Source organism: Penicillium nucicola (genome assembly GCF_028828085.1).
Source record: "Penicillium nucicola strain IBT 29836 chromosome Unknown utg000005l, whole genome shotgun sequence".
NCBI lineage: Eukaryota > Fungi > Ascomycota > Eurotiomycetes > Eurotiales > Aspergillaceae > Penicillium > Penicillium nucicola.
Genome location: NW_026643129.1, coordinates 2,058,125 through 2,082,990, shown reverse-complemented (window position 1 = coordinate 2,082,990; position 24,866 = coordinate 2,058,125). Strand labels below are relative to the sequence as shown.

Here is a 24,866-nt window from a genome sequence, read left to right as displayed (position 1 = left end):
AAACGTGGGTAAGCTGTTCTGTTCGAGGGGTAAGAAAGCCAAAAGTTCCACATTCCCCTTGGTCTGACTTATTATTGATTGTTCGGCTATACGGAGCTATACAAGCTTCATAATTTGTGGCAATCTTCACTGTGCAATCAAATTAGAAAGCTTTAGTCGGTTACGATCAAGTGGGACCTTTTTAGGTCGTAAATAACAATAAGCGAGATTGACGGATTCTAAGAAAGCAACAGTTTAAGCGATATCAGTCATCTATGTTATTCGCAGAGAGAGTGGTTCCAATGTGTCTACCACAAGGACTATCATATTTTGCTAGTCCCGAGTGTGATTGTTTTGTATCCCGGAAGAAAGTGATATGTCTAGGACATAGATTAGTGGACAACTTGTTAGATACTAATAGGGGTCGCACCTCTCATATACTCTAGGAAGATACCACTACTAGATAGAGAAGTATTTTAAGAAGAAGAAGGGATAGGAACATAACATCAATGTAAGTTAACACCTCCAGGGGGATCTCGTGACCTTCCCGATTCCAGCCTCATGCATAACTGACTATAGATGCTATTCGTAACCCTTGGGAGACTCTTGAGAAGCCTTTGGTTTGTAAATATGGCTGGTGATCTCGCCTCGATCCGCTGACCAAATCGAAATTAAAGCTCTTAATCGTTGATCACAAGGTTTTTTAAGTTCCGGGTGCTGAGAGAAAGGGGTTGTAGTATCATTCCATCTAGAATTCCTCGCATCTTGGCAGCCATGGGGGGGGGCCAATCAAATGCACAATATTGAGCTTGATAAGTTAATCCCTCAGGCTATGCTCTGTCTAATTCGTTGCTTATTTCCGCCCAGATTAAGGTTGTCGGGTTCTTGATCAAGCCTGGACAGGGGGAGAACTGTAAGTCTACCTTGATTGAACCCTTCATCGATTCCGTATTGACGCCCTTGAATGAAGGTGAATCTAGTGCCATCTTCAAACACCTTTGATGTTTTCCAAGTAGAACCCTAATGGGGCGGTGTCACACTGAAGCCACAAGACCCTAGATGCGTGATTGCAATACCAACCTCAGCCCCTGCGATAAATTCCCTCTTCTAGCCACTGTGAAGCCCCTTACTTTAAGCCTTGAATACCAGGATCCCCGCGCTTGTACCCGTCGGGAGCATGGACAATCAGCCGGGGCCCTCTTTCCCTTTAATTCTTTAATCTCCTCACCTCGGTTTGTCCCTTGTGGGACATTCCTAGCATTGAATCACAAGAGCCACCCATTCTGGCTATTCGGCGCGGGGAAGGTATGTCTCTCAGTCGCCTGGCCTTTGAGCACCTGGGCCAGAACGGTCTGGCCTTACCTAAAGTCTTCTTGGAAACAGACTCCTTCTGTCTTCACCACGCTGAGTGAATATTGGACAAACTTATGGAATGTTTGTAGGCCTACGGCTACAAGCCGAATTATCCGGGTCTACTGTGCTTTGCGATGTCTTAAATATCGGAGATTTCAACAACCCGACAGCATTTTATACCTTGACTTTCAGAGAAATCTTCCCCATAGTGTGGATCATTGTCGATCACGCCGATCTTGCACCTGTCAATCTATTGACGCGTACTTTATATCATTCAGACGTACAAATGGCACGTTTCCTTGGCCTTAGGGGCAACAGCCTCAACGTCGCAGCAATTCTGGGCGTCCTCATGCCTGGAATCCTCACAGTTGGCTACAATGCCTCATCGTTTGGAGGTGTCCTGACGCAGATCAACTTCGAGACCCAATTTCCGGAGATTGACATTGACCATGCCAAGAATCAATCAAAAGCATCAATGCTTCAAGGCTTCGTCGTTGGAGCCTACACAATCGGAGGATTTCTGGGCACACTGTCATGTATTTGGGTTGGTGACAAGTTTGGCCGTCGCCGCACAATTATGATTGGAGCAAGTGTGCAAGTGATTGGATCTATTCTCATGGCTGCTGCATGGTCATTAGCCCACTTGATTATATCCCGGATCACACTGGGCTTCGGGACAGGCATTCTTCTTGCCACTATTCCCCTCTGGCAATCCGAAATTTCGCCTGCTGAAAAGCGCGGTGCACATGTCGGCATGAAAGGAATATTTAGTGGGCTTGGATGCGCCCTTGCCTTGTTTCTGGACTTTGGAATGTCTTTTACCCGTGCGAGTGTTGCTTGGAGATTCCCTTTCGCCTTTGTGATATTGCTTTCCCTTGCCATTCTTGGATTCATTATTCTACTCCCCGAGTCTCCACGTTGGTTGATTCGCGAAGGCCGGATCTCTGAGGCAAGTGAAGTTCTAGCGGCCTTGGAAGATACCTGTGTGGATGATATATCTGTTGAAACGAAAATCAAGGATGTTCAGATGTCCCTTGAGCTGTCTGGAAAACCCTCTCTTGGGCAATTCTTCCACATGGGTCCTCAAAGAACCTTTCATCGGGCCATACTTGCTTGTTTGGTTATGCTCTGCCTACAGCTTACAGGTTCTACTGTCACCACCTTTTACAGTATGTTTAGTTCTTTGCCAGCGTGTATAAAACCAGCAGTATCACTGACTCTATGCACCTTTAGCAACTGCAATCTTCGAGAAGAACCTCGGACTCGGCAACTCAACATCCACAGTTCTTGCGGCGGTCTATCAACTTGTCGGTCCTATTGGAGGAACGTTTTGCGTTCTGAAGATTGAAGGCTTTGGTCGAAGGGTTCTACTTCTAGGCAGCGCGGCTGGAAATGCTCTATGCTTAGCCCTGGTAGCTGGCCTTGGAAGTCAAAGTGAGAACCCGCTCGCAATGCGATGCGCCGTCTTCTTCATATTCCTCTTCCATTTCAGTTATATCATCGGGTTCGGCGCGATACCATATCTCTATGCTACAGAAATTGCTCCTTTGCATCTACGAACAACTATCAACAGCTTCAGCATCAGTATTTCCTGGGCTGTCAGCATTTTGATCACTAATGTCACGCCACTCGCCTTCAATACCATGGGACAAACCTACTTTGTGATATTTGCAGGGTTCAATGCGGCTATGGTCCCGATCATTTACTACATGTTTCCAGAGACTGCGGGACGCAGCCTCGAGGAAATGGACAAGATTTTCGCCCTCTCTCGAAGCATGTTTGATGTGGTGAAAGTGGCGAGGCTTCTCCCACATGGGCAGCCAGATGATCTGTCTATTGAGAAGAATCTGGTATCCGATCTCAAACATCCAGAACTCCAGCTCCGTGAAGTCCACTCAGCCTGACACTACTTTCACGAACCAGAAAAGATACAATGAAGCGTTATGAAGCAATGAGAACAGCTTGAAATATGAAATGACTTTCGGACTATTTTCACTTTATTCCACAATCGACAGACTCAATGATCAGAGATTAGTAGGAACAGTAACTTATCACGTCGTGAAGGAAACCCTTTGTATAGAGCGACTTGGTGCATATTTTCGACCCACTTACAAATTTAGTCACAGTATTCGTTCATTCGAAAAACCAATGGTACACGGAGAAAAAATGAAAAAAGAAATGTTGGAATAAAACAAGTACTTGTTCGCCTTCTGTCTGAGCTCATTTCAAAAATCGAAGTCCGCCCAGCAAAATCTTGAATTTTTCCAGCCGAATCCTATTCCATTTAGAGATCCCCACTTACGATGTTACTGCTGTGTATTAATAAAAAAGGTGAACTTTCAAGTAAGACCAAAGGAATATCGTCACAGAACTGAAATTTAGATATGATTTTCAACACTGACGATATATGCCAAAAGCTTCTGAAAAGAACGACAGTTTCCAACTTCAGAATAGTATAAACGGTAGGTTTGTTTAGCTGATAGATGCAGACGACAAATACTGAGATGGGGTCTATTTAATTAGATTGCCGAGATCAAAATGGCTTTCAAAATGAAAGGACCATTTCGTCTGACGCCCTACTCACTCTATTGTAGTTGGGCTTGTTGACGAGGCGACTGATTCTCATCATCCAAGTGTAAGCTCCGATTCGTTCCGTCTGTGCTTCCAACTTCAATCCAGCCATCACCTATCCATGAAAGAGGGTTGTTGTCCAGATACTGGTAGGGTATGCGTCCCACCCTCTTGATAGGATCCCCGCTGCCCCATATGTGGCGGGGCCGTATAATATTGGAATGCTTGCTTTTCATTTTCTAGATCACTACTAAGGTATGTGGCTCGAAGTTTGCATCCTAATATATCCGTTCATTTTCTCGACATGTTGACTCAATATCTTGTCAGCAACTGTGATTTTGAGCCGACAACCGAGACCTTTTACATTAACATACACGTTCCGTAATAAATATAGGGAAGTTTTAAAAAGCCAACCCCAATTGCTATACAGCTCTCCGTCGGTACCCTCACTGATTATATTGGCAATTGTGCTCCCATCCGGCTGGACGAAGACCAGTAGAGAAGACTTTTTTGCAGTGACAGTTTCTCGGACTTTGCGTTGATCTTCCCAAAAGACCACTTCACGCACCGTGACTAGGTTACGCGTCAATGTGTGGTTAACCTCGGAGATCACGGTGGTGGGTTGGATAGCCTTCGGGACGAAGGTTTCGGGAGATCGAATTTTGAGGAGTAGACCAGCTCACACTTGATCTTCTCTGAGGATTGGGCTATCTCCAATGAGATTGAGTGGAGCAGTGAAAGCGATATCGTTGGTAGACATGATGTTGTTGGGCTGTATTCTGTTTCTTTTTGAGAGATGATTGGTATGAAATGATCATCGATCTGCAGTGGATAGAATTATATACTGAAATGGGAGATGCTCGATGGCAGTCTGGTCAAAACAGATGGGTCGACAAATGGTGGAGAAAACCCAACAAGAAGTCAGGTCTGTGAGCTCTAGACAGATAACGCCTGTCAGGGATAATCGGATGCTATATCAAGGAGTATAATGATCATAAATCTTGAATCAGGAAATGAGTGGCATTGTTGTAACTGTCCATCCTTCTCTACAGTCGTAGATTGCCCATATCCTTTCCTCGAGGACATCACTGCCTGAGGCAGTAATCATACAAATCTCGTGATTTCCCCACTACAATACATACTGCTGTGGCTTTTTCTACCGACAACATGGGAAGAAGCGACACATCTTACGATATTTTGGCCAAAGCTCATGAGCGACATTGACTATCATGATCACGATTGTTATTCAAGAAGTTGCTTTTGAAGCAGTCACGCAATTGTGGTCCACCTCCAGGTCTAACTTTACAGAGGATCAGCTGTAAGAGAGCAGCATTTTGCTGATCCATCAAGAAATACTAAATCTTAAATGGTCTTTAGCCTTATATGCGTAAAAAGCTCGCTTAGAATGAGATTCATAAGGCGCAATTGGCCTAGTAGATGATGTGCCTCGAACCGCTAAGACAACTCTAGTGCTGTAATGTTTTGCATGTCTCCACAAGCGCGCAGATTCTCTCAAAGCTCTTGGGAAATTCATTGGCTGTTATTTCTAACCAGTGATGCCATTTGGCGCTTTGCTTGAAAATGACGCCCCCTCTTCAAAAGTCAAGGGCTGCCACTGCGGCTTTCCCCCAAAGCCGTGCACTTTCAAGTCTTACTCAAGCGATATAATCAAAGAACTTGGAGTCAAATAGACCTCTTAGCATGACATTACGTATTTGAGTATTCTATTTACGCTTCAACAGAATTATTGTCAACAGAGCTGTTCCATCGTGCTTAAATATTTAAAAGCGGCCAATGCGCTAGAGAATCGAGATTGGAACCTCGCATATAGCAAAACATGAGCCTAGCATATGTAACCAACGTCAATTCAACTGCCATAAGCGGGAACAGGATCCCAGTATCTGGAGCACTGCAAGGTTGCTAAATCAAACCGACTTTGAGGTACCACCAGGCCAAGAACCTCGGTGGTATCAATAATATGGCTGACCTTGTGCCGATTTAGTTTTACTTTAGCCTTAGTTTCAAATTTGTTGTATCATTTATTCCTCCGATGTTGGAATATCCCACGATCCACAATCAGGACTTTGTCTTCATGTCAGCTACATGCAATTTCATGCGTATTGTGTGGAGAGTAGCATCGCGTCGTCAAGAAGTCATATTATATAGAGGTGCATACGACACATTTTAATTTCAATTTCCAATTTACATGAACATCATCACTGCGACCTTGATTTACGATTCCTTCCTTCAGTCGACAAAAGGAGTCCCTTGCCTTTGTCATACGTGCTTCGAAGCTGCACCACGATGCTTTCGCGACGAGGCTTTAACAAGGAAGCCGATATAATCGTAACTGGAAGCGAAACGCAGAGTACGCAAGTCATAAATGGGAGCTTCCAGTATGTTGGGGAGGGAGGGGGAAATAATGCGGGACTCACGTACCAGGATGCATCCGGTGCTCCAATCGAAAGCAAATCCCCGTTGGGATACTCTGTCGGTCCCATTACAATTACCTTGCTCAATATCACCATGATGATTGGTGCTGGCATTTACTCCACGCGTGAGTGCAATTGATCCTCACACCACCAGGTATGCCGGGTGGTAACTAACATTACCAAGCATCGTCTATCCTGTCTGGTACTGGTTCAGTTGGCTTGAGCTTTGTCTACTGGACCCTCGGCTATTTGGTAAATTCTATTATATATGAACAGGGGACTCTCGTTGACTTTTTATACTCATTCACAGTTATGTCTCGCATCTGGTGCTGTGTACCTTGAATTTACAGCATACTTTCCCAGCCGCTCAGGCTCGGAAGTCGTTTTTCTCGAGCAAGCTTATCCTCGTCCAATGTGGCTCTTTCCGACCACATTTGCCGTCCAGAGCGTCATTCTCTCGTTTGGAAGTGCCAATGCTACAGGTAGGTGAACTTGAATCTATGTTCGAGCACGATACGCTAACCAGTTACGACAGTTATGGCCAACTACTTGATCGCGATCTCTGGACACGAGGGAACTGAATGGCAAATTAAAGGCACTGCTCTGGCCTGCTACAGTCTTGCTACGTTATGTAAGTTCTTCATTCCTCAATTCCCTTGTGTTTTGTTCGCTGATGGAAGTAAGGTTTGGTTTTCAATACAAAGTACGCCTATAGGTTCTCAAATGCCGTGGGTATTGTGAAGATTTGCACGCTACTCTTTATCATTGTCACTGGCTTCGTTGTTTTGGGCGGCAAAACCAAGGTTGCAACCCCCAAAGCAAACTTCCAAAATGCCTGGTCTGGTAGTGCTACAGCTACAGGATATGGCTTGACCACCGCCTTATATCGTATTATTTTTTCATACGGAGGATATAACAATGCCTTCAATGTTGTGAACGAGGTCAAAGTAGGGAGATAAAACATGGATCAGACAAACATGGGACTAATTCTTTTGCTCTAGAATCCCGTCAAATCGCTGAAAATATATGCCACAGTTGCCCTTACTGCGGTATATCTTCTATATATGTTCGCGAATGTGGCCTTCTTTGCTGCTGGTGAGCTGCTATGATGTCATCTGATCTTGGGATTACAATACTAACATTGAATTGTTGCAAAGTTCCGAAAGAAGAGCTGGAGAACTCCGACTTAACTACTGCAACCTTGTTCTTCACCAAAGTATTCGGTGATAGCGGTGCAGTTCGTGGTCTTAACTTTTTAATTGCCTTGGCTTCCTTTGGAAACATGATTGCTGTGATAATTGGCTTATCTCGACGAATCAGGGAATGTGGAAGACAAGGCGTGCTACCTTGCACCAAATTCTGGGTATCGACCAAGCCATTTGGCACACCTCTAGGGCCATATGCGGTCATCTGGTTCCTGACCACATTGATGATTCTAGCTGTTCCTGCCGGAGACGCTTTCACCTTCGGTAAGAATTTACCTATCAGAAAAGAAGAGAAGCTATTACGGTGCTGATAGCAGTACAGTCAACGACTTGAGCATTTTGCCTAATGCTGCATTTAACCTTGCGATGGCAGTTGGTATATACATTGTTCGTTGGCGACGAAGCAAAGCCAACCTTCCGGAACCCCAGTTCAAGGCTTGGCACGTCGTGATTGTTTTCAATATCCTAATTCAGCTTTACCTCGTCATAATGCCCTGGTATCCTCCTGCAGGTGGTCAATATGCAGGGGATGTCAGCTTCTGGTACGCCACATACGCTGTGACCGGTATTGCAATGTGAGTCATTTCAATCCTCGCGTCTACTGTGCTACTGTTACTGACGTTACCATAGTCTCCTTGCGTGCGCCATCTATTACTGGTTTTGGGCATTCCTGATTCCTAAGTGGAAGAAATATAGCCTGCGACAAGAACTGTTCAGCCTGGACGACGGAACGCAAAGCTACCGGCTTCGAAAAATTCCCAACTCTGAGATTGCAGACTGGGATGTGAGGCACGATGTAGCTGGACGTCTCCTTGAGATTCCTGTCGGCAAATTTCAGAGCGCGGAGAAGTGAAAACAGATATTTGAGACCGAGAACACACGTTGAGAGGTGGATTTACAGACCCTGGTACTATAAGAGGGGCACTTATCTACGATTTGGAATAGCAGGATGGGATTATATCCATGAGGTTTGAAGGCTATGGCTTTATTAGGAAGTTCGATGTGCATACTTACCATGATAGCACATCTCATGAGTATCTATCTCTTCGGACTATGTAACAAAAATGGCAAGACCAAAAAAAACATACAACAGTAAGGATTCGCTAGTGGTCACCCACCTAACTACTAACTTACCGGCGTGTGGCTTAAGTACGGCTGAGCGGACGGGAAGCCCTGTTCTCCACACCCTGTGGTCGTATGTACTAACTCTGGTAGTGAAAAAGTATAAGTAGAGTAGAACAGAATGGTTGTGACATGAATACTATAGTATGACTAGGGGTGAAAGGGCAAGCGCGCTGTAGACAGGGTAAGAAGCAGGGTAAGAATCACCTAAGACGCACGACTGACTTACACTAACCTCCTTAGCGAAATAATCACGGAATATCATTAGATCGTTCCGTTCCCTACAAAACGCTCAGTATCGTAGTATGTACACGTAAATATCATACAATTTTGTCACTACTTTCACTGATCTTTTAAATACTATAGATTATATATCATATAGCGAAAGCTTTCTATAAATAAGATTACCTTGTATATATGTTCAACATTTTCGTTACATTACCACCTAACTTCAGGATACTATCAAATTTTCTAAAGATTTGGTCGTTTCTAAATGCGGGAAAAGATATAATTGTACTGGAACACCATTGCCTTACGATTGACAAATGAATAGACAAATATCTAACCACCACCCTATATTTGGCAAATACTTGCCCACAAGAAAATCAATTACCTGCAGCATCACATTCAGTGGGCTTGTGTCCGCCTTCATCAACAGCAACAGATACATCCGCAAGCTGTCCCCTACTGCCCTCGACTCTAGTCTCATGTGCAGCAGTATTTCTATTCAGCGCGACGATTTGGGCATTGATAGCTTCAATCAGAGCTTTTGCCGTATCCTCCGTCATACATTGTGCAGCTTGATCTTTGTCAAGGCCTGGCTCGAACTTGTTGTTGATAAACATAGCACCGACAGTACCTGCAAGACCAACGGGGCCTCCTGCGAGCGTCGCAATGAATGGTTCGTTTAAGAATTCCCATAGCGGCTTTTTTGCCTCTTTTGCAGCTGCAGCTGCCATGGTTACCAGTTTATCACCCCATTTCTTCAGTCCTCCGTATCCCCTCCTTGCGATATCCGCAGTACATCGAACGGTGGTCATGCATCGGCTATCCTCAAGATCCCGTTCTAGCAGAAATGGTACCAGGCTCTCGTCAACATCACGTTCGGCTATAGAATAGTTATCTGACGTCAAATCCAGCTCATGGTCTCTCGCTTGGTGGATTTCATCATCCCACTCATAAGCAGGGACCCCAGTGAAGACGCCTCTGGCAATTTGATGCCACCTTCGTGTGACGCCGTTATGCTCAAATTCATCGCCATGACGAGCAGGAGGATTTTCCGTTTCGCGGCGAAGTGCCTCATAGTCTGAATCTGAATTGCGGAAGCTACGGGCAGAGATGGGCTTTTCGACTTTGAAATGTGATTCCCGATCAACCACCTGGAACGAACGATAACTTTGAGATGAGCAGCCCAGGTGCTGTTTCTTGATAAGATGGGCTGGGTCACAATCATTGGAATCGTAAAAAGCGACAACAGAGCCACGTTCGTTGTCCCCTGGCGTAACAGTGACGCCGTGAGCCACACCAGCATAATTTTCGTGACATCCGGAGCTAACATCGCCCGACCAGGAGCCAATAGCTTCACTGGAACATCGTTTTGCAGATTCTTTGTGAAAGTCAAGCTGATAACCATGGGCAGTGCTTGCTGTGAGGCTGAGAATCCAAATCAACGAGTCGGAAAAATACATGATGATCGATTCCACAGAAAGAGAATTCAACAATAGATTGAAGGATAGAGAAAAGGAAACTCAGATTTGGTCTATACAGGCAGATTGCTTTAGATACCTAGCTCGGTTCTACTGCTACTTATAAGTTTCCAGATCTCTGTTTCCTAAAAACGCACTTTTCTGCCCCCATTCTCTTTTACAGGAATAATCTCGAGAATTCAGAGAATCAGAAGGTTCAAAGGAGATCATACACTGCCCCCTTGCATCTGATATTGGGGGCTGTCGGCTGTTGATCTGGAGGGGCCGACTAGATTCACGTCTTTGGAAGGATTCCTTGGAAAGTTTCATCGATGGCGATGAGGTCATTAAGGATTCAGGCTCAATGATTCCAACTATAATCTAACAAGATATGTATTGTCCAATAGCTACTTGATCTATCTACGAAGTGATCAAAAAGCCAAGTCTATGATTTCCGTCAACTAAAGCCAAGAGGCGATGGCTGTTGAGGACAATGACATTGTTGGTGACAGCCAGACTACATTATCCAGCAAGAAGTGTTGTTTATATTATGCCAATAATAGATTAAGAGAAGTTGGTTGCCCGACGCTATGCTACATGTAAAGCTCTGTTGTTCTGTTGTTCTTGGTGTTGTATCAATGCACGGGTGTGCAAAGTGGCGAAATATCTCCGCAATTTCTATAATTAAGACTAAGGATTGCCTCAGGGGCCAAAATCCGACAAAACTGTATTCTATGGCCTATCCAATCCCCGCATCACTTGGCGGTTGTTGGGATCGTCATCTTGCATACCACTCCGAGAGCCCTTCCTGTGAGGGGATCTTCGATTATCCTGCCATGTTAGTCAGTACCTGACGCCCTCACAAGTCTGCTTCGTGATAACTCAATTGTTACAAAAATAACTTCCTAGTGATAGACCGATTTCGTTACAGTGTCTCGGGGCGAAAATGCCTTGCGCATCCGTGGAATGCTGTTGAATAGCACTAAATTGGTCCTGCCTTAGTAGGAGTTGGACGCCTGGTCTATCTTGGCGATACTGACATGCTTGGGTGCTAGTACAAGCCATGCTCAGATATGGAAGTCCATGATAATCCTGTATGACTCCATTGTACTCCAGTAGCTCCAGCTCAGGGTTATAAAAGCGACTGAATTCCCGCGCTCATCTTGCATCTCCCATCAATCCGAACAAGACCAAGAAAGCACAAACGAGAAAAGCCCACTCAACTCCACCGTTTCTGTCTCATAGATCTTCAACCAAATATCTCAGCTATCAAGAAACCGTCTTCATCATGCAGTTTCTCCTTCCCGCAATCGCGCTTCTGGCCTCAGTTGCTGCTGCTGCCAAATGCCAGACTGCTCTCAAGTATTGCGCTTACACCCTTGTTGGAAAAGGTAGCTTTCCCTCAATCAACAGTCCGCTTTGTGTCGGTCAATAACATCGAATAGGTGACTATCACCAGCAGGTTAACAACGCCATTTCAAGCTACACTGGTGGCCCGCTCAGAAATCACCACCCGGACTTTTACATCTACAACTGCGAGAGCAGTGACGCCATCACTGTTCATTCATCGTGTCCCAATGGCTGTGTTGATGGCGGCGATGACAACAGCGACTTCTGCGGTTGAATAAGTTATCTCCGCTGGAGAGGAATGAATTTTCGGCAATCTTTTGTTTGAGAGGATGTACTGGATGCTGTTTGTTTCCATATCATTAAGCAAATACCATTCCTATTGAATCATTATATATTTGAGAATAACTTCCCTACATTGTAAACGAGTAGCTTCTAAGGTTGGCCACAGTTAATTTTGTAGTCAGCATTGGCGGTGTTCTAAATTGTACCTCAGTATTCAATGGTATCACGGAGTGACGATGCATTTTATACTGTACCTATAACCGAGTCTTTTTGGCCTTCAACATATTGAGGTTGTCATGGTACTGCTTTAATGAAAGTATGAACAGCTCTATTGCCATTGTATGTAGCCCACGATTAGGTCATTTAGAGAGCCAGTCTTGAACTCTTAAAAATTCGAGAGTAGTTGAAGTGACTCCCACTCCTAGTTTTGCAGCTAAATTGGCTGTTTTCAAGTTACAACTTGTGTTCAGAGCAAGGAAAGCATGATAGTCGACTAATTATACGACATGAATTATAGTATAACGTCTTTTTTTAAGCTAGCTCGGATTCCTATACTCTCGATGACCTTAATTATACTTCTCTTGAGAGGGCGTCAGAAATCGCTAAATCATAACTGGTTTAGATTTGAGGGCTGGTTTCTACGGTTTTTGGTTTTTGAGGTTAGAGCCATAATAGTTTTGAGGGCCCTTGTTTTTATATCTATTGGGTACATAATCAAGCAAGGCTGACTAGTGGAGATTGAATCTCTCCTAAGCTAACTTAGTCATAAGCCTGTTTTCTCCCCCTTTCTATAGCAAACCAGTTAGAAGCCTATATCTTACCCCATTACATAGTGCGTATATCGTTACCGTTCCAGTCTCTGAAGATCTTACTGATATTAGACTCACTCTTAATTCACCTAATACTATAATTCTACTACCTCCTTTAAATCGCAATTTCCACTAACTAGTTCGCTGTTTATCCATTTCCGCTATAGGTCTCATTTTTATCGATCGCAAGTCAAATTTAGTAAGATTGTTAACGGTTTAGCTCTATAACATTAACTATAATATCACCCTCTTTAACCCCTCCCCTCTATACTTTCCTACTCCTGCTTAACCTCTAGATCCTTCCCGTCGTCGCTCTCCTCCTTACTCTAGCCGTATTCACCTCTACTATAGTATCAGTAAGGTATTAGGTAGGTATAGTCGGCAGCACTTCTTCCACCGTAGAGACTGACTCAATGCTTTGACCCACGCAATATTCTTCGTGTTATGCGTTCGAGCGGAATTTCCGTGACAGGGGGCATCCAGCCACGAGAGAAGACGATGCTCCTCCCATCCTGGCCAGCCAGATGCACTAATCGGGAACATGGTGATGGTCGGGGAAGTGACAGAAATCATAAATACGGGCAAAGAAACACCAGAAAATGAAGTCGAAGCTGTAGGTTTGTTGAGTTTCAAAGATCATAGTACTGCATTTAAAACTAAGTATTGTATATGTCTGATCCATGGCTCAGCCTGGTGAGCTGGTCCCAAGCTCTCACGACTCGCACCAGTTCAAGACTCTGAAGATCAACAAGCCTTTAGTGTTTTGATGCATTTTGGAAATGTTTCGTTGAGAACCACCGACGTTGAACACAGCGATAAGACCCCGTACTTGTTGACATTTCCTTATACCTTCACCACTTTTTCATACCATGTTCGTCTGGATTTAAGTGGATTCACTTAGAACAGTAGGACTACTGGTGTATTAGTCTTCTTCCTAGGCACCAGAAGATAATAATAATATAATATTTAGCAGAGGTAAAATAAATGGATTATCGGCTTGTATACCTAAAGGAGGTCATTTTGCACCTAATTCAACTCAAAATTTTTGTTTGCTTTGGTCAAAGACCGTGAGCCTTCCTATTCATTATCTTGACTCTTAAATATTCCTATGTTACAAAGATAAATCATCTGTCGACATGTTTGAACAGACTGTTGAAGTTAGTGGCAATTAGTGTGATAGTCCAAAATGAGAGATTTAAGATGGTTTTGTGGGCCATTTTCTAAAATTTGCAGTATTTTGAATGAATATCTGCGTGCAGAAAGAGTGTCGGCGAAAAACACTTCACTTTGCAAACCTCAAACCCCAAACCCCCCTCGATCACGTTTGACCAGAACCGGAAACTCTCATCGTCTCAGAATGACTCAAACGTAAGTATGGGTGATATTTCTCGCACATTCATCGACGACGAACCTTTCACAGCAGATTGAAACTTGCATTGTCCTTGTCGTCCTCTGAGATTGAGGATACCCGAATTCCATCAGTTTCAGGGGCAGGCGATAACAGAGATGAAGAATCTTCCTAGCAGGGCGGAAACAACTGCTCTGGCGACCAGAAAAACATTAAATCAACCGATAATTCTTACTTTCGGGTTAACACATACCACCCAAATCTAACAATTCTTTGTTTGGATGAAATTATAGCAAAATAGCCCGAGTAGCGCCAGCAAAAATCCTCCGATCTGCAATGAGGTGACTCTTTCTTGCCAAAGCCAAACAGACGCCGCAATGGTCATCATTGCCTTGGGGCCACCACACAGAGCAAGACTCAAAGAGGAGCTCCTGCTGATAAAGAAGACCGAAGCGATATTCAATGAAAAGGCAACTATCCCATTACTGAGTAGCAACCAGCCATTGATCTCTCGAATATTCTCAGCTGTCAAGACATTTCCCTCTGTCACAAGTGCAATGGCCCAGCAGAAGCCGGCGCATATTGGTGATAGATAATAAAGAGAGAGCAAAGGTGTAAACTGAAATTTCTGGCTGGATAACAGTTGTTCCGTCATAACCAGGCGAATTGCTTCGAAAAGAAGTGCCCCGGACTGAATCAAAAGACCAATCCCATGCAGGTGGACTTCTCCATAGCAGGAAATTAAAATGCCGAGACAAATTGCACAGACAATGAAAAGTAACGTTGGGGTGAGTGTGTAAAGACCAGCGGTCCACCCTGAGAGCAGAACAATGACTGGTCCAAGTGACTAGATAATGGAATGTGAACCAAGATTCGTGAATATCGCAGTCGAAGAGAGTGATGGACTTACTTTGAACATTTGAACGAACGCGACACTTAGGTACATGTAGGCAACATTGTTCAAAATAATATTCATGCTAAATGCGATGCTGATCGGAATGAAATAAAACACATGAAGTCTTCCCATAGGTGTTACATCGACCGGTTTAATCAGTTCTGTGTATTGTGCTAACAGACGAGTTCCCACGGCTGATATAGTCAGATGCCATGCCGTAAGTGTTGTGGGATATGGAAAGGTAATAAGAACGTATCGATTGAAAAGAATCAAGAAAGAACTCAGGAAAATCGAGGGCCTACTTCAGGGTTAGTATCGGTCAAGTCATACTTTACGAGCGTTGGAGAATCACAATCCATAGCAGATAAGGAGGCCCAGTGAGCGAGTAACTTTCACAATCATCTTGCTGAAGCTAAGATATATCGCCTGAAGCCGACGAGGACTGGGAGTCTATGACATTTGGATAAAGAGAAAACAGGAGCAACACCCCTTGCGCTGTACTCATGCTTGTTACATCACAGAATTGAAAGGGGCTTGCGACAGGATTAGACTATTTCCCGCAGGAGAATTTTCAATTAAGAAAAAGAAATTAGTAGAGCACCGCTATTGATAGACAACGCATTTGCTTCCGGAATAACTGGAAAACGTGCGTGTTTGCGATCGATCATAACAACATGATATAATGTTAACGCCTCTTTATGCAAGGGACGATAGATAGATCGCCCCCGAATCTTGCCGCGATCTAGGGATATAACAGTGGGCCCATGGTGTTATAATACCGATGGTATCGTAACTCAGTATATTAGACCGAGAGCTTACCTACATGGTATGACCAAGCTTCAAGTATATGAACTAGTATTCGGTCAGGGCAAACAGGATCAAACATCAAGTGGAATAACTCAGGACATAGGACGAAAAGTTAAATCAATAGAACTGTCTGATAAATTGCGTAATCTAGAAAATTTATAAATGACCATCCCTCTCTATACGCCGGTACTCGGCGGTCATAGCACCGGAATTGCAGCTTGATGAAAAATATGAAAAAAATAAACATGAAACACAGTGAAAGATCCTGAATATCCCTCGCGCCCACTAGTAGCTTTGCAACTTTTCTTTGTGAACACTAAAAACATCTTATTAATGTGCTATGACAGTGAAAAAAGGTATCCAATTAACAATTTTCACTAGACCACTTTCACTTGGCACCGCGATTGATTGTTCGAAAGGGTTCAAGAGAGTTGAATTTCTCATTGCTATACTGTATCTGTGAGATGAACTTTATGTTTTCCACTTTGCCCCATCATGTCGGCTTCATTTTACATGAAGCGCTTTGGGGCAACGTTGCCACAGTTGTTGGACTCAAGTCGTCGTCTCTTGATCGGTCTGTCTTTTGCTGGAATATTAGTGTCCCAGTCGGTGCACCTACATCACCATTACTCCTTTGCAAAATGGACGCCATTGGACGTGCTGATTGTTCCTTTCTTTTTCATTGACGATCTAATCATCTTTCAATTCATTCATCACTCGATAAGGGGAAACCTCTTTAGCCCCGATTTTGAAACGAGGAGCTCGTGGAAAACAAAGTTGAAATTGCTGCTGTACATCATGGCAAATGTACTGGCGACTACCATTGGCCTGGGTCTCGCTGTGGCCATCTTTCTTTGTGCCGGAACGGAAGTGTACATGTATCATGGACTTGGCCTTTTGACATCTTGGACCATGTTATTTCGAGTCTTCGATGCTCCTTCTGAATTTTGGGGGCTGATGGTTGCTATGTCCAAGACCAAAGCATCTGCATCAGCCATTGCCAGTATGCTTGTTGCCGGGCTATTGGAGCCAACTATCTCGCGAATAGCTATCAGGGCTGTCTCTTGGCAGAAATCATGCTCTTGGTATCCAGATGTCAATACACTTCAAGCTATCATCGTTGCTTCCGCGAGCTTTGGAGGACCGATAGTACTTAAAGTCACGGCACTTTCTTTGCTCTTTGCAAATGCTGCCTTCGTCATGCTCATTGGTAAACATTTAGAGTCCATTTCCAATAGTCTACTGCTGATACGCTCATCTAGGCACCTTAACCGACTATGCTATACATCAGCCGCTTATCAAGACGAGATCCCAATTTCCAATGTGCACGAACTCAAATAATGTCAAAGCAGTGTTCAATCTAATCCTGCTCATTATTTCCAGTCTTCCTAATTTCGGGGACCAATATGATGACATTAGGCATACAGTTCCTACAAGCCTCTCAAGTTTAATCACTGGTCCTCGTAGGCAATTTTGTGTCTATGAGAAGAGGCTCGTTGGTAATGCACTACGTCCAATTGAGTTACGCGGCAATTCAAGTCCCTTACAAACAAGACTTCCACTTGATCTTTTAGTACCCATCCCGGGTAATGTTTCTATGGATGCTAGCTACCCATCTGTTGATGAAAACGAATGGAAATTCCATGAGATTGCCCCTTTCTTGAACCATACTGGGGTGACAAGTGCAATGGTAGCAAGCGAGTCCTACGAAAGTGAATCAGTCATCCCAGCTGAGAAGTTGCAAGATTTGAAAATTCGAAATATATTCATGATCACACTTGAGTCGACCACATCGCAGGTCTTCCCAATCCAAAATAATACGCACCTTTTGAAAGAGGTCTACAAGCATCGCCGTCCACATCAAGCATACGCTGAGCCTCTTGACGCAACGCCATTTGCTAAGCAACTGTTTGGGGATGATAGTGATGGAACCCACGCGAATGGGATCGTCATTGAAGGCGCCGAGACATCAAGCAGCTACACGCTAAAAAGTATGTTAGCAAGTCATTGTGGGGTCTCACCTCTTGCGGTCGACTTTCTCGAAGAAGTCACTGGCACCATTTACCAACCGTGTCTTGCACATATTCTCAAAGAATGGTCTCTTCCTTCTATTTCTTCCCAGAAAAGCATGACCAACCACAGCCAGACATTGGATTTCAGGGGCAAGAGATGCAGAGATGACTGGTGTGGTGCATCTTGGGGCACACACTTTGTCCAGTCGACCATTGCAGGCTATGATCGGCAACAAGCAATGATGAAGATGATGGGCTTTGATACGGGAGAGGTACTATCCAAGGAAACATTAATGCTAACCACGGCAAAATACCCGATTCCTGACGGAACTATTAACTCCGGAGAATGGTCCTTCCCGGAGACTTTTATTATGCCTTATATCCGAGACTTGATTCGAAAATCGCGGGTCAGTGGTGATCGTCTATTCCTGAGCCATCTGACGAGCACGACGCACTATCCATTCCGTTCTCCAAAATCATGGAATAAGAGAAAGTACACAGACCATTCAGAGCTCAACAATTATTTGAATACAATTGCCTGGTCAGATTCTTGGGTGAAACAGCTATTTGATGTCCTGGAGAAGGAAGGAATCGCCGATGAAACTTTGGTTATTATCAGCGGCGACCAGTGAGTTTTGAGCACATTCAAATTCACACATGTGAGCTGGTACGCTGACATGAAACAGTGGTATGGCTATTGAAGACGGGGATCTCAGTCAAACCCTGCCATACGCCAATCCGCACGTGAACAATTTCCGTATTCCAATGATGTTTCATCATCCCAAGTTGACAGAAACTCGTATTGTCGCCAATTGGACCAACGTTTCAATACTACCTACCATACTCGACTTGTTACAAGAGACAAGCAGTCTCAATCCAGAACAAAAAAAATCAGCAAAAGTTCTTCTCCGTGAATACGAGGGACAATCACTGCTCCGTCAACCCAAGTACCGCTTTCCCAATGGAAACAAGAAATACAACTTTGGAGTGGCCAACCCTGGTGGTACACATCTGGCAGTCTCATCTCCAGATCCCGACGTACCCTGGCGTATGACACTCCCCTTGTGTCAATCGGGAACGTTGACGTTCGCCAATATCGTTGAGGATCAGGATGAGAAAGAAGTTGTCAGACTGCTGACACCCACGCTCTTGATAGAGTCCATTCAGAATAAGTGGGGAGACAAAGCAGCTACGTGGGCTCAAGAGGCTCTCTCTGCTGCCGATAAGTGGATGAAGGACACATCGAAACGGTGGAAACTATCTTAGATAGAGCTGCCGTCTAGAGCCTCTCTAGCATCAACACAGTTCAGAGGAAGCTTCAACGTGAACATGAAATTGATGTATATGCATGGTTTACTTCCTATGTTCTACCTCGCTTAGTCGATCGGGTCTTGTTTCTCTTAGCTGCAGTTATATTGAATGGCAGTAAGCATAGACCTTGACTAATTCAGACTCTTCTTCATCATCCTCTTGTCGGTAGATCCATCGGAATTGACACTTTCGGTTCACACACGGTGCTTGTCATTTGGTTTGGGTCTATAGATACTTAAATCGGAGCTTCATGGCCAGTCAGGTCTTCAGCCATATCCGAAGACACAGACCTCGGGCGTGTCAAATAGCTCGGGATGTAGCTTTGGTTTTGCACATGAGTCCCACCTAGATTCCTTCGAGTGGCAGCCTCGTTTCCTCCAAGATGTTCACCCTGAAAGAACAGCGGCTCATGCTGAGCAAACACATTATATGACTTTTGTGTCAAGGCAACCAGGAGATCAAGATGGCACGACCGAGTACTGGCTTCAACCGCGCAACGTAATAAGTTTGATGCGAAGCGCTCGCTCAAAACCACCACAGCGTGTGTAGACAGCATGTTGTATACGCGCGCAATGTTTGGGATAGTCGTGTTGGAAAAGTAGACAGGAGAAGATCCCCTCCGATATTCCGTGCCCCACAATTCGGCCCCGTAGCGGCTGACAGAGACATAAAGAGCGTCTGCATCGTTTGGAATGGAAATTGTGGTGTCGAGGCCGAGATGCACAGCATCATCCTCTAGAATAAGGAATGGAATGAACGGACGGCGTTGAAGTGCTTTCTCGATTAACATGGCATGGCCGTATGCGCAGGCGTAGATAGGATCTTCAGGGCGATAAATTCCGTATGCAAACCTGAAATCCTGAAAACCTGTGCTTTCAAGAGAACTGGCTATATGATCCCGTCGAGCTCGAAACTTTTCTGCGTCGGTTCTTGCCGTAAGGACATGTATTGGTATTTTCAAGAGATCCAGACTGAAGCTCGTGTTGCCAGACATTGGGCGTTTAGCCACATCTGAGACACTTGAGATATAAGTTAGTGCCGAGTCAACAAATTAACAGCTCTTGATCTACTATACCCTGGATATGTGAGGCCGTACTTTAACGGAGACACTTGCCAGGCAATAGCTACTAACAAAGCGATAGTAGGTGCCCACCATTTCCACGAGAACTTGTTCCTGGATAAATCTTCAACGCGGATTCAACGAAAATCAAGTATACGAAACTTGCAGATTGAACATACCGAGACTGCATGATTGTGGTGTATGAGACTGACCCGAACGTAGTAAGCCCCTGGACCTCTTTCGGGTCCGTCGGCGGTGTCGTGTGTGATTTAATGATGATAAAATAGGTATGATCTGAGCAGGAATCAATTTCTAGCTGTGTTCATGTAAAAGGTTGCCCTGAGTGCCCCCTACCGTCAATTTCAAAGCATTCCTTTCGCGCCTGCATATCTGATGTCACCAGACTTTGTGCGATTGGTTTTCAAGTTGACCTCCACTTTTAAAGTAGTAGAGTGGGAATTTTCTAAATATAATCAGTATGATCTATTCGATTCTGAAGTGGTGTAATCAATTGAACAGAATTTCTAGTTTGCTCTTATTCTGGAAAGGTGCCGCTTACGCCTCACGACCACCAAAGCGAATAGCTCGATGTATCTTGGGAATCAAGTTTTAATGTGTTCTCACATGGAAAATGGATCCAAGACCATAACACCACAGCAAAAATACATAGAGGTGAAGGAATTCCGTAGACATCATTCGCTGAATGGTCTTAAAGGGAGGGTAGCAGGGCGTAGGATAAATCTTGGTACGACCCTAGTGTGCCACGTCCACGGCGCGAGGGCTTTTAACAATACAGAACTGGGAAAAAACCCCTTGCGCTATACTCAAGCTCTTTACTTCACATGATTAGCGGGACACGCGACAGGTTTGCACGATCTCCTGCACGAAAATTTCCACTCAAGAAAAGGAGCTCAGCAGAACACCATTCTTGATAACACACACCCTTCTCGAATAACTTGAAAATGTGCGTAATTACGATCCATCATAAGATACAAGATATAATTATAATGATAACGCCTCTTTATGCAGGGGGTGATGACTAGATCCTCGCCGGACCGCGATCTATCTACCTCGTAGGGATGAAGTCTGCTAAAGGTTGATGTGGCCTGAGACGAGTCTCATGGGTGCTCAAGCAGTATGGAATAGGGACCTGAAAGGAATATGATTATTCATGAATATTTGCAAATATGGCTCTCGATTCCAAGACGTTTCTTGGGGTCGAGATGGAATTTCAAGTCCTGTGGTTGGCCGAGCGGGAAGGAAGAGCGAGGTACCCAAGCAATGTTTTGAAAATGTTTCTTGGTCAAACTCCATAAATATAGCACCGATCGACTTGTACCTTTTCAAAACTATATTGAACTATGACTGCTATACGTCCGTAATTTCCGAGGGTTTGAAGCCGATCGAGGAATTATTGGGGGCGTGGTGGCTGACCTTAATATTTAGCATATTAATAAACTAGACTTCCTCGAAGCCTATCCGACCGCACGAATTAAGGCGTTAAAATTGCAGGCTATTATGAATAGCTTCGCAGCCACCGGTTTAGTGCCTTCTAACCCTGATCGGGCCCCAGGGTTATATGGAAGCTTAGTACGTATTTACGTTCGTACGACCCCCCCCCCCCCTTAAGCCCGGGTAGCGAGTAGGAGCTAAGAACGCCCTTATAATATCCAGATATGCTTCCTCTATAAATACCTTATTCAAATAACCCCTAAAAAGCCCTTCGAGCCCGTTAAATTTCTTCGATAAATCAGGTTTTAAAAGCCTGCCAATTAAAAATACAATCGGTAGCTATTCTCGGGAAAGAAGTAAGTTGTTTACGCGCTTAAAACGAGAAGAAGAAACGAAAAAACGAAAAAAAGGTTAGATTTACAAGGCAAACACCTTCGGAGGAAGGTCTTACAATTCAAGAAGCCTCTTCATTAATACAATAGCCAGAGCAAGTAGGTTTAGCACCGATACTATACGAGGCAGGGTCTACTCCGGCCCCTTCTCAGCCTCGTACGAGAGCCCTACCGAGGTGCTCAGGATATAGAGTTCACGGTCATGAGAGAAATGACTGCCCTCAAGCAGCCAGGCTCTCCCATCACGTTAAGTAGGAAGTTCCAAGTGACTCACTGCTGTCACTTGCTTAGACATAGACGCGATTTTACCAAGTTAAGATCATAGAGACAATGAGAACAGGTTTTTAATTGCCACTGCAGTGGTCTGCTCTAAGCCTAGTTCTGGGCAATCGCCAATGTTTGGCTCTTTTGGTTGAAAGATACCGCAGTAACGTTAACTTGTCTGTTTTGATTGTTTATTACGTGTCTTACGTGCACGTCCCAACAACCCCTGGCTAAACCAACCATAGCACCAGCCACGCTAAAATATACGCTTAAGCTTATCCATCTGAATGATAAGCGGGTTTCAAGTGTGCCGATGGCGCATACAGGAGACCTTTGGCGTTGATCAAGCTGGCTTCTCGGGCTCATCTAGCTGGTGGTACTTGTTTGATTAACCGTTAATAATATGTGAACTGTCGAAGTATGCTGCTGAATGACATTTTGGAGGACACTGAGCTCAACCCCGCACCGATATCACTCATCCAGACTGTCTCGCCACGCACGATGCCTCTCTCCAGATGCCAAGCAGTGGGAGACTGTACTTGGCACTGTAACCTCAGCTCTCACATCACAAAGTGCCGTCGGAGTCCCGCCTGAAGGGTGTGTTCCGGACACCAGCCGGCCCTATGGAATCTCGGCCTCCGCTGCCAAGTACAGCCAGTCTCTTGGCTTGCCATCAGGACCGTGCCAATCACACATCATTGCTTTGTGTTATCGCGTGATGCAGATAGACCGACTGCCTGCAGAATGGGTATAAGAATTCCCTTCCTGCCCCTGGCTATGAAGGGATAATAGATCCCACAGTAATCAACGATGAAGCTGCTTCTTTTGTTAAGCCATCTTTCTGTGGTCCTGGCTAATCGGCCAAAGCCCCTTGTTTCACCGGTGTGTACATATGTTTTCCCTCCATCATTGCTGCCAGATAGTCTGACTTGACAGGATAAACTTTCCTCTGAGATCCAATTGAAGGACCTTCTTAAGGGCACACAAAAGCTGGAGGACTTTGCTTATGCATATCCTGAGCGGAACCGTGTCTTTGGTGGCAAGGCACATAACGAGACGGTTGACTTCCTCTATCGCGAGTTGAAGAAGACCGGGTATTATGATGTATACAAACAGTCACAGGTACACACATGGACCAGTGCAGAGGCCTCCCTGAACTTCAATGGCGACTCTATTCCAGTTACCTCAATGACATACAGTCCCAGCGTTGATGTGACTGCTGAGGTGGTGGTGGTTTCGAATGTCGGATGTACTGCATCAGACTATCCGACTGAGGTGGCTGGTAAAATCGCCTTGGTTAAGCGTGGAGAATGTACCTTTGCAGAGAAGTCGACTCTGGCTGGTGCTGCCAATGCAGCTGCGGTCATTGTATACAACAACGCTGCAGGGTCTCTGAGTGGAACGTTGGGCGGTGTTTCCACTGCTTATGCCGCCATTGGGGGAATCTCCCAAACCGACGGTGAGACTCTGCTCACGGCGGCAGGCAGCGGTGCCATCACTTTGTCTCTCGAAATAGACAGCAAAGTGGAGAACCGCACGACATTCAATGTCATTGCAGAGACAAAAGGCGGTGATCACAATAACGTCGTCTCTTTAGGAGGCCACACCGACTCAGTCGAAGCCGGTCCGGGCATCAATGATGATGGCTCTGGAATCATCAGCAACCTCGTGGTCGCAAAGGCGTTGACAAAATTCTCCGTCAAGAATGCGGTGAGATTCTGTTTCTGGACTGGTGAAGAGTTTGGGTTGTTGGGCAGCGAATACTACACCTCACACCTTAGTGCTAAGGAACTGGCAAAGATCAAGCTTTATCTTAACTTCGACATGATTGCCTCGCCCAACTACGCGCTCATGATCTATGATGGTGACGGAGATGCCTTCAACCAGACCGGACCAGCAGGCTCTGCTGAGATTGAGGCCTTATTCCAAAACTACTTCAAATCCAAGAAACTATCGTATATTCCAACCGCTTTCGATGGTCGCTCTGACTACGATGGCTTCATCTCTCGTGGAATTCCCGCCGGTGGTATTTTCACTGGCGCTGAGGGCATCAAGACAGTCGAAGAGGCCAAATTGTTTGGAGGCCAGGCGAATGTCTCTTACGACGTGAACTATCATGCGGCAGGTGACAACACCACAAACCTAAACCATAAGGCATTCTTGATCAACTCCAAGGCCACTGCTTTCGCCGTCGCCAAATATGCTACTAGCCTTGCTTCAATCCCACCACGGACTGAGACCCCCACCAAGCGACGGGTCAAGAAAGCACCCAAATCACATGCTCACACCAAGAACACTGGGTGCTTCCATTCTCTGGTTGAAATCTAGTGTATTCTCTGGCTTAACTGTCAGCCCGTAGGCTGAGTGCAGATAAAACTCGAATGAATGCATCTAGTCTGAGCAATATTTGTTCTTGTTTATGACTGCCTAAACGATCTGTCAAATGCATGCTTATGATTCAATTTTGCCCTGAAACCCCCTCATAGCTATAAATTACGTATGAAGCTCGGCCGTTACTAAAATATTGTAAATCAAAT

At 44.8% G+C, this 24,866-nt stretch overlaps 7 protein-coding genes across 7 annotated transcripts; 5 read left to right on the top strand and 2 right to left on the bottom strand.

Annotated features, from left to right (window-relative positions):
* Positions 1-1,618: 1,618 nt before the first annotated feature.
* On the top strand, positions 1,619-3,236 carry N7511_005850 (uncharacterized protein; the record flags this gene model as incomplete). Its single annotated transcript, XM_057128227.1, has 2 exons — positions 1,619-2,501; positions 2,566-3,236. The coding sequence occupies 2 exons, from the start codon at positions 1,619-1,621 to the stop codon at positions 3,234-3,236; spliced, it is 1,554 nt and encodes a 517-aa protein (XP_056984744.1).
* A 2,971-nt stretch (positions 3,237-6,207) lies between these two features.
* N7511_005849 (uncharacterized protein) lies at positions 6,208-8,393 on the top strand (the record flags this gene model as incomplete). Its single annotated transcript, XM_057128226.1, has 9 exons — positions 6,208-6,460; positions 6,520-6,587; positions 6,646-6,817; positions 6,871-6,966; positions 7,020-7,282; positions 7,337-7,430; positions 7,493-7,804; positions 7,863-8,115; positions 8,171-8,393. 9 exons carry the CDS (start codon positions 6,208-6,210, stop codon positions 8,391-8,393), a joined length of 1,734 nt encoding a protein of 577 aa, XP_056984743.1.
* Positions 8,394-9,267: 874 nt separating this feature from the next.
* Positions 9,268-10,350, bottom strand: N7511_005848 (uncharacterized protein; the record flags this gene model as incomplete). The annotated part of the gene is made up of 1 exon (XM_057128225.1): positions 9,268-10,350. The coding sequence occupies one exon, from the start codon at positions 10,348-10,350 to the stop codon at positions 9,268-9,270; it is 1,083 nt and encodes a 360-aa protein (XP_056984742.1).
* A 1,285-nt stretch (positions 10,351-11,635) lies between these two features.
* N7511_005847 (uncharacterized protein) lies at positions 11,636-11,971 on the top strand (the record flags this gene model as incomplete). The annotated part of the gene is made up of 2 exons (XM_057128224.1): positions 11,636-11,738; positions 11,793-11,971. The coding sequence occupies 2 exons, from the start codon at positions 11,636-11,638 to the stop codon at positions 11,969-11,971; spliced, it is 282 nt and encodes a 93-aa protein (XP_056984741.1).
* A 5,464-nt stretch (positions 11,972-17,435) lies between these two features.
* On the top strand, positions 17,436-19,116 carry N7511_005846 (sulfatase domain-containing protein; the record flags this gene model as incomplete). The annotated part of the gene is made up of 2 exons (XM_057128223.1): positions 17,436-18,478; positions 18,537-19,116. The coding sequence occupies 2 exons, from the start codon at positions 17,436-17,438 to the stop codon at positions 19,114-19,116; spliced, it is 1,623 nt and encodes a 540-aa protein (XP_056984740.1).
* Positions 19,117-19,396: 280 nt separating this feature from the next.
* N7511_005845 (uncharacterized protein) lies at positions 19,397-20,609 on the bottom strand (the record flags this gene model as incomplete). Its single annotated transcript, XM_057128222.1, has 4 exons — positions 19,397-20,180; positions 20,237-20,335; positions 20,401-20,515; positions 20,576-20,609. 4 exons carry the CDS (start codon positions 20,607-20,609, stop codon positions 19,397-19,399), a joined length of 1,032 nt encoding a protein of 343 aa, XP_056984739.1.
* Positions 20,610-23,139: 2,530 nt separating this feature from the next.
* On the top strand, positions 23,140-24,657 carry N7511_005844 (M28 family metallopeptidase; the record flags this gene model as incomplete). The annotated part of the gene is made up of 2 exons (XM_057128221.1): positions 23,140-23,211; positions 23,266-24,657. 2 exons carry the CDS (start codon positions 23,140-23,142, stop codon positions 24,655-24,657), a joined length of 1,464 nt encoding a protein of 487 aa, XP_056984738.1.
* Between the last annotated feature and the right edge of the window lie 209 nt (positions 24,658-24,866).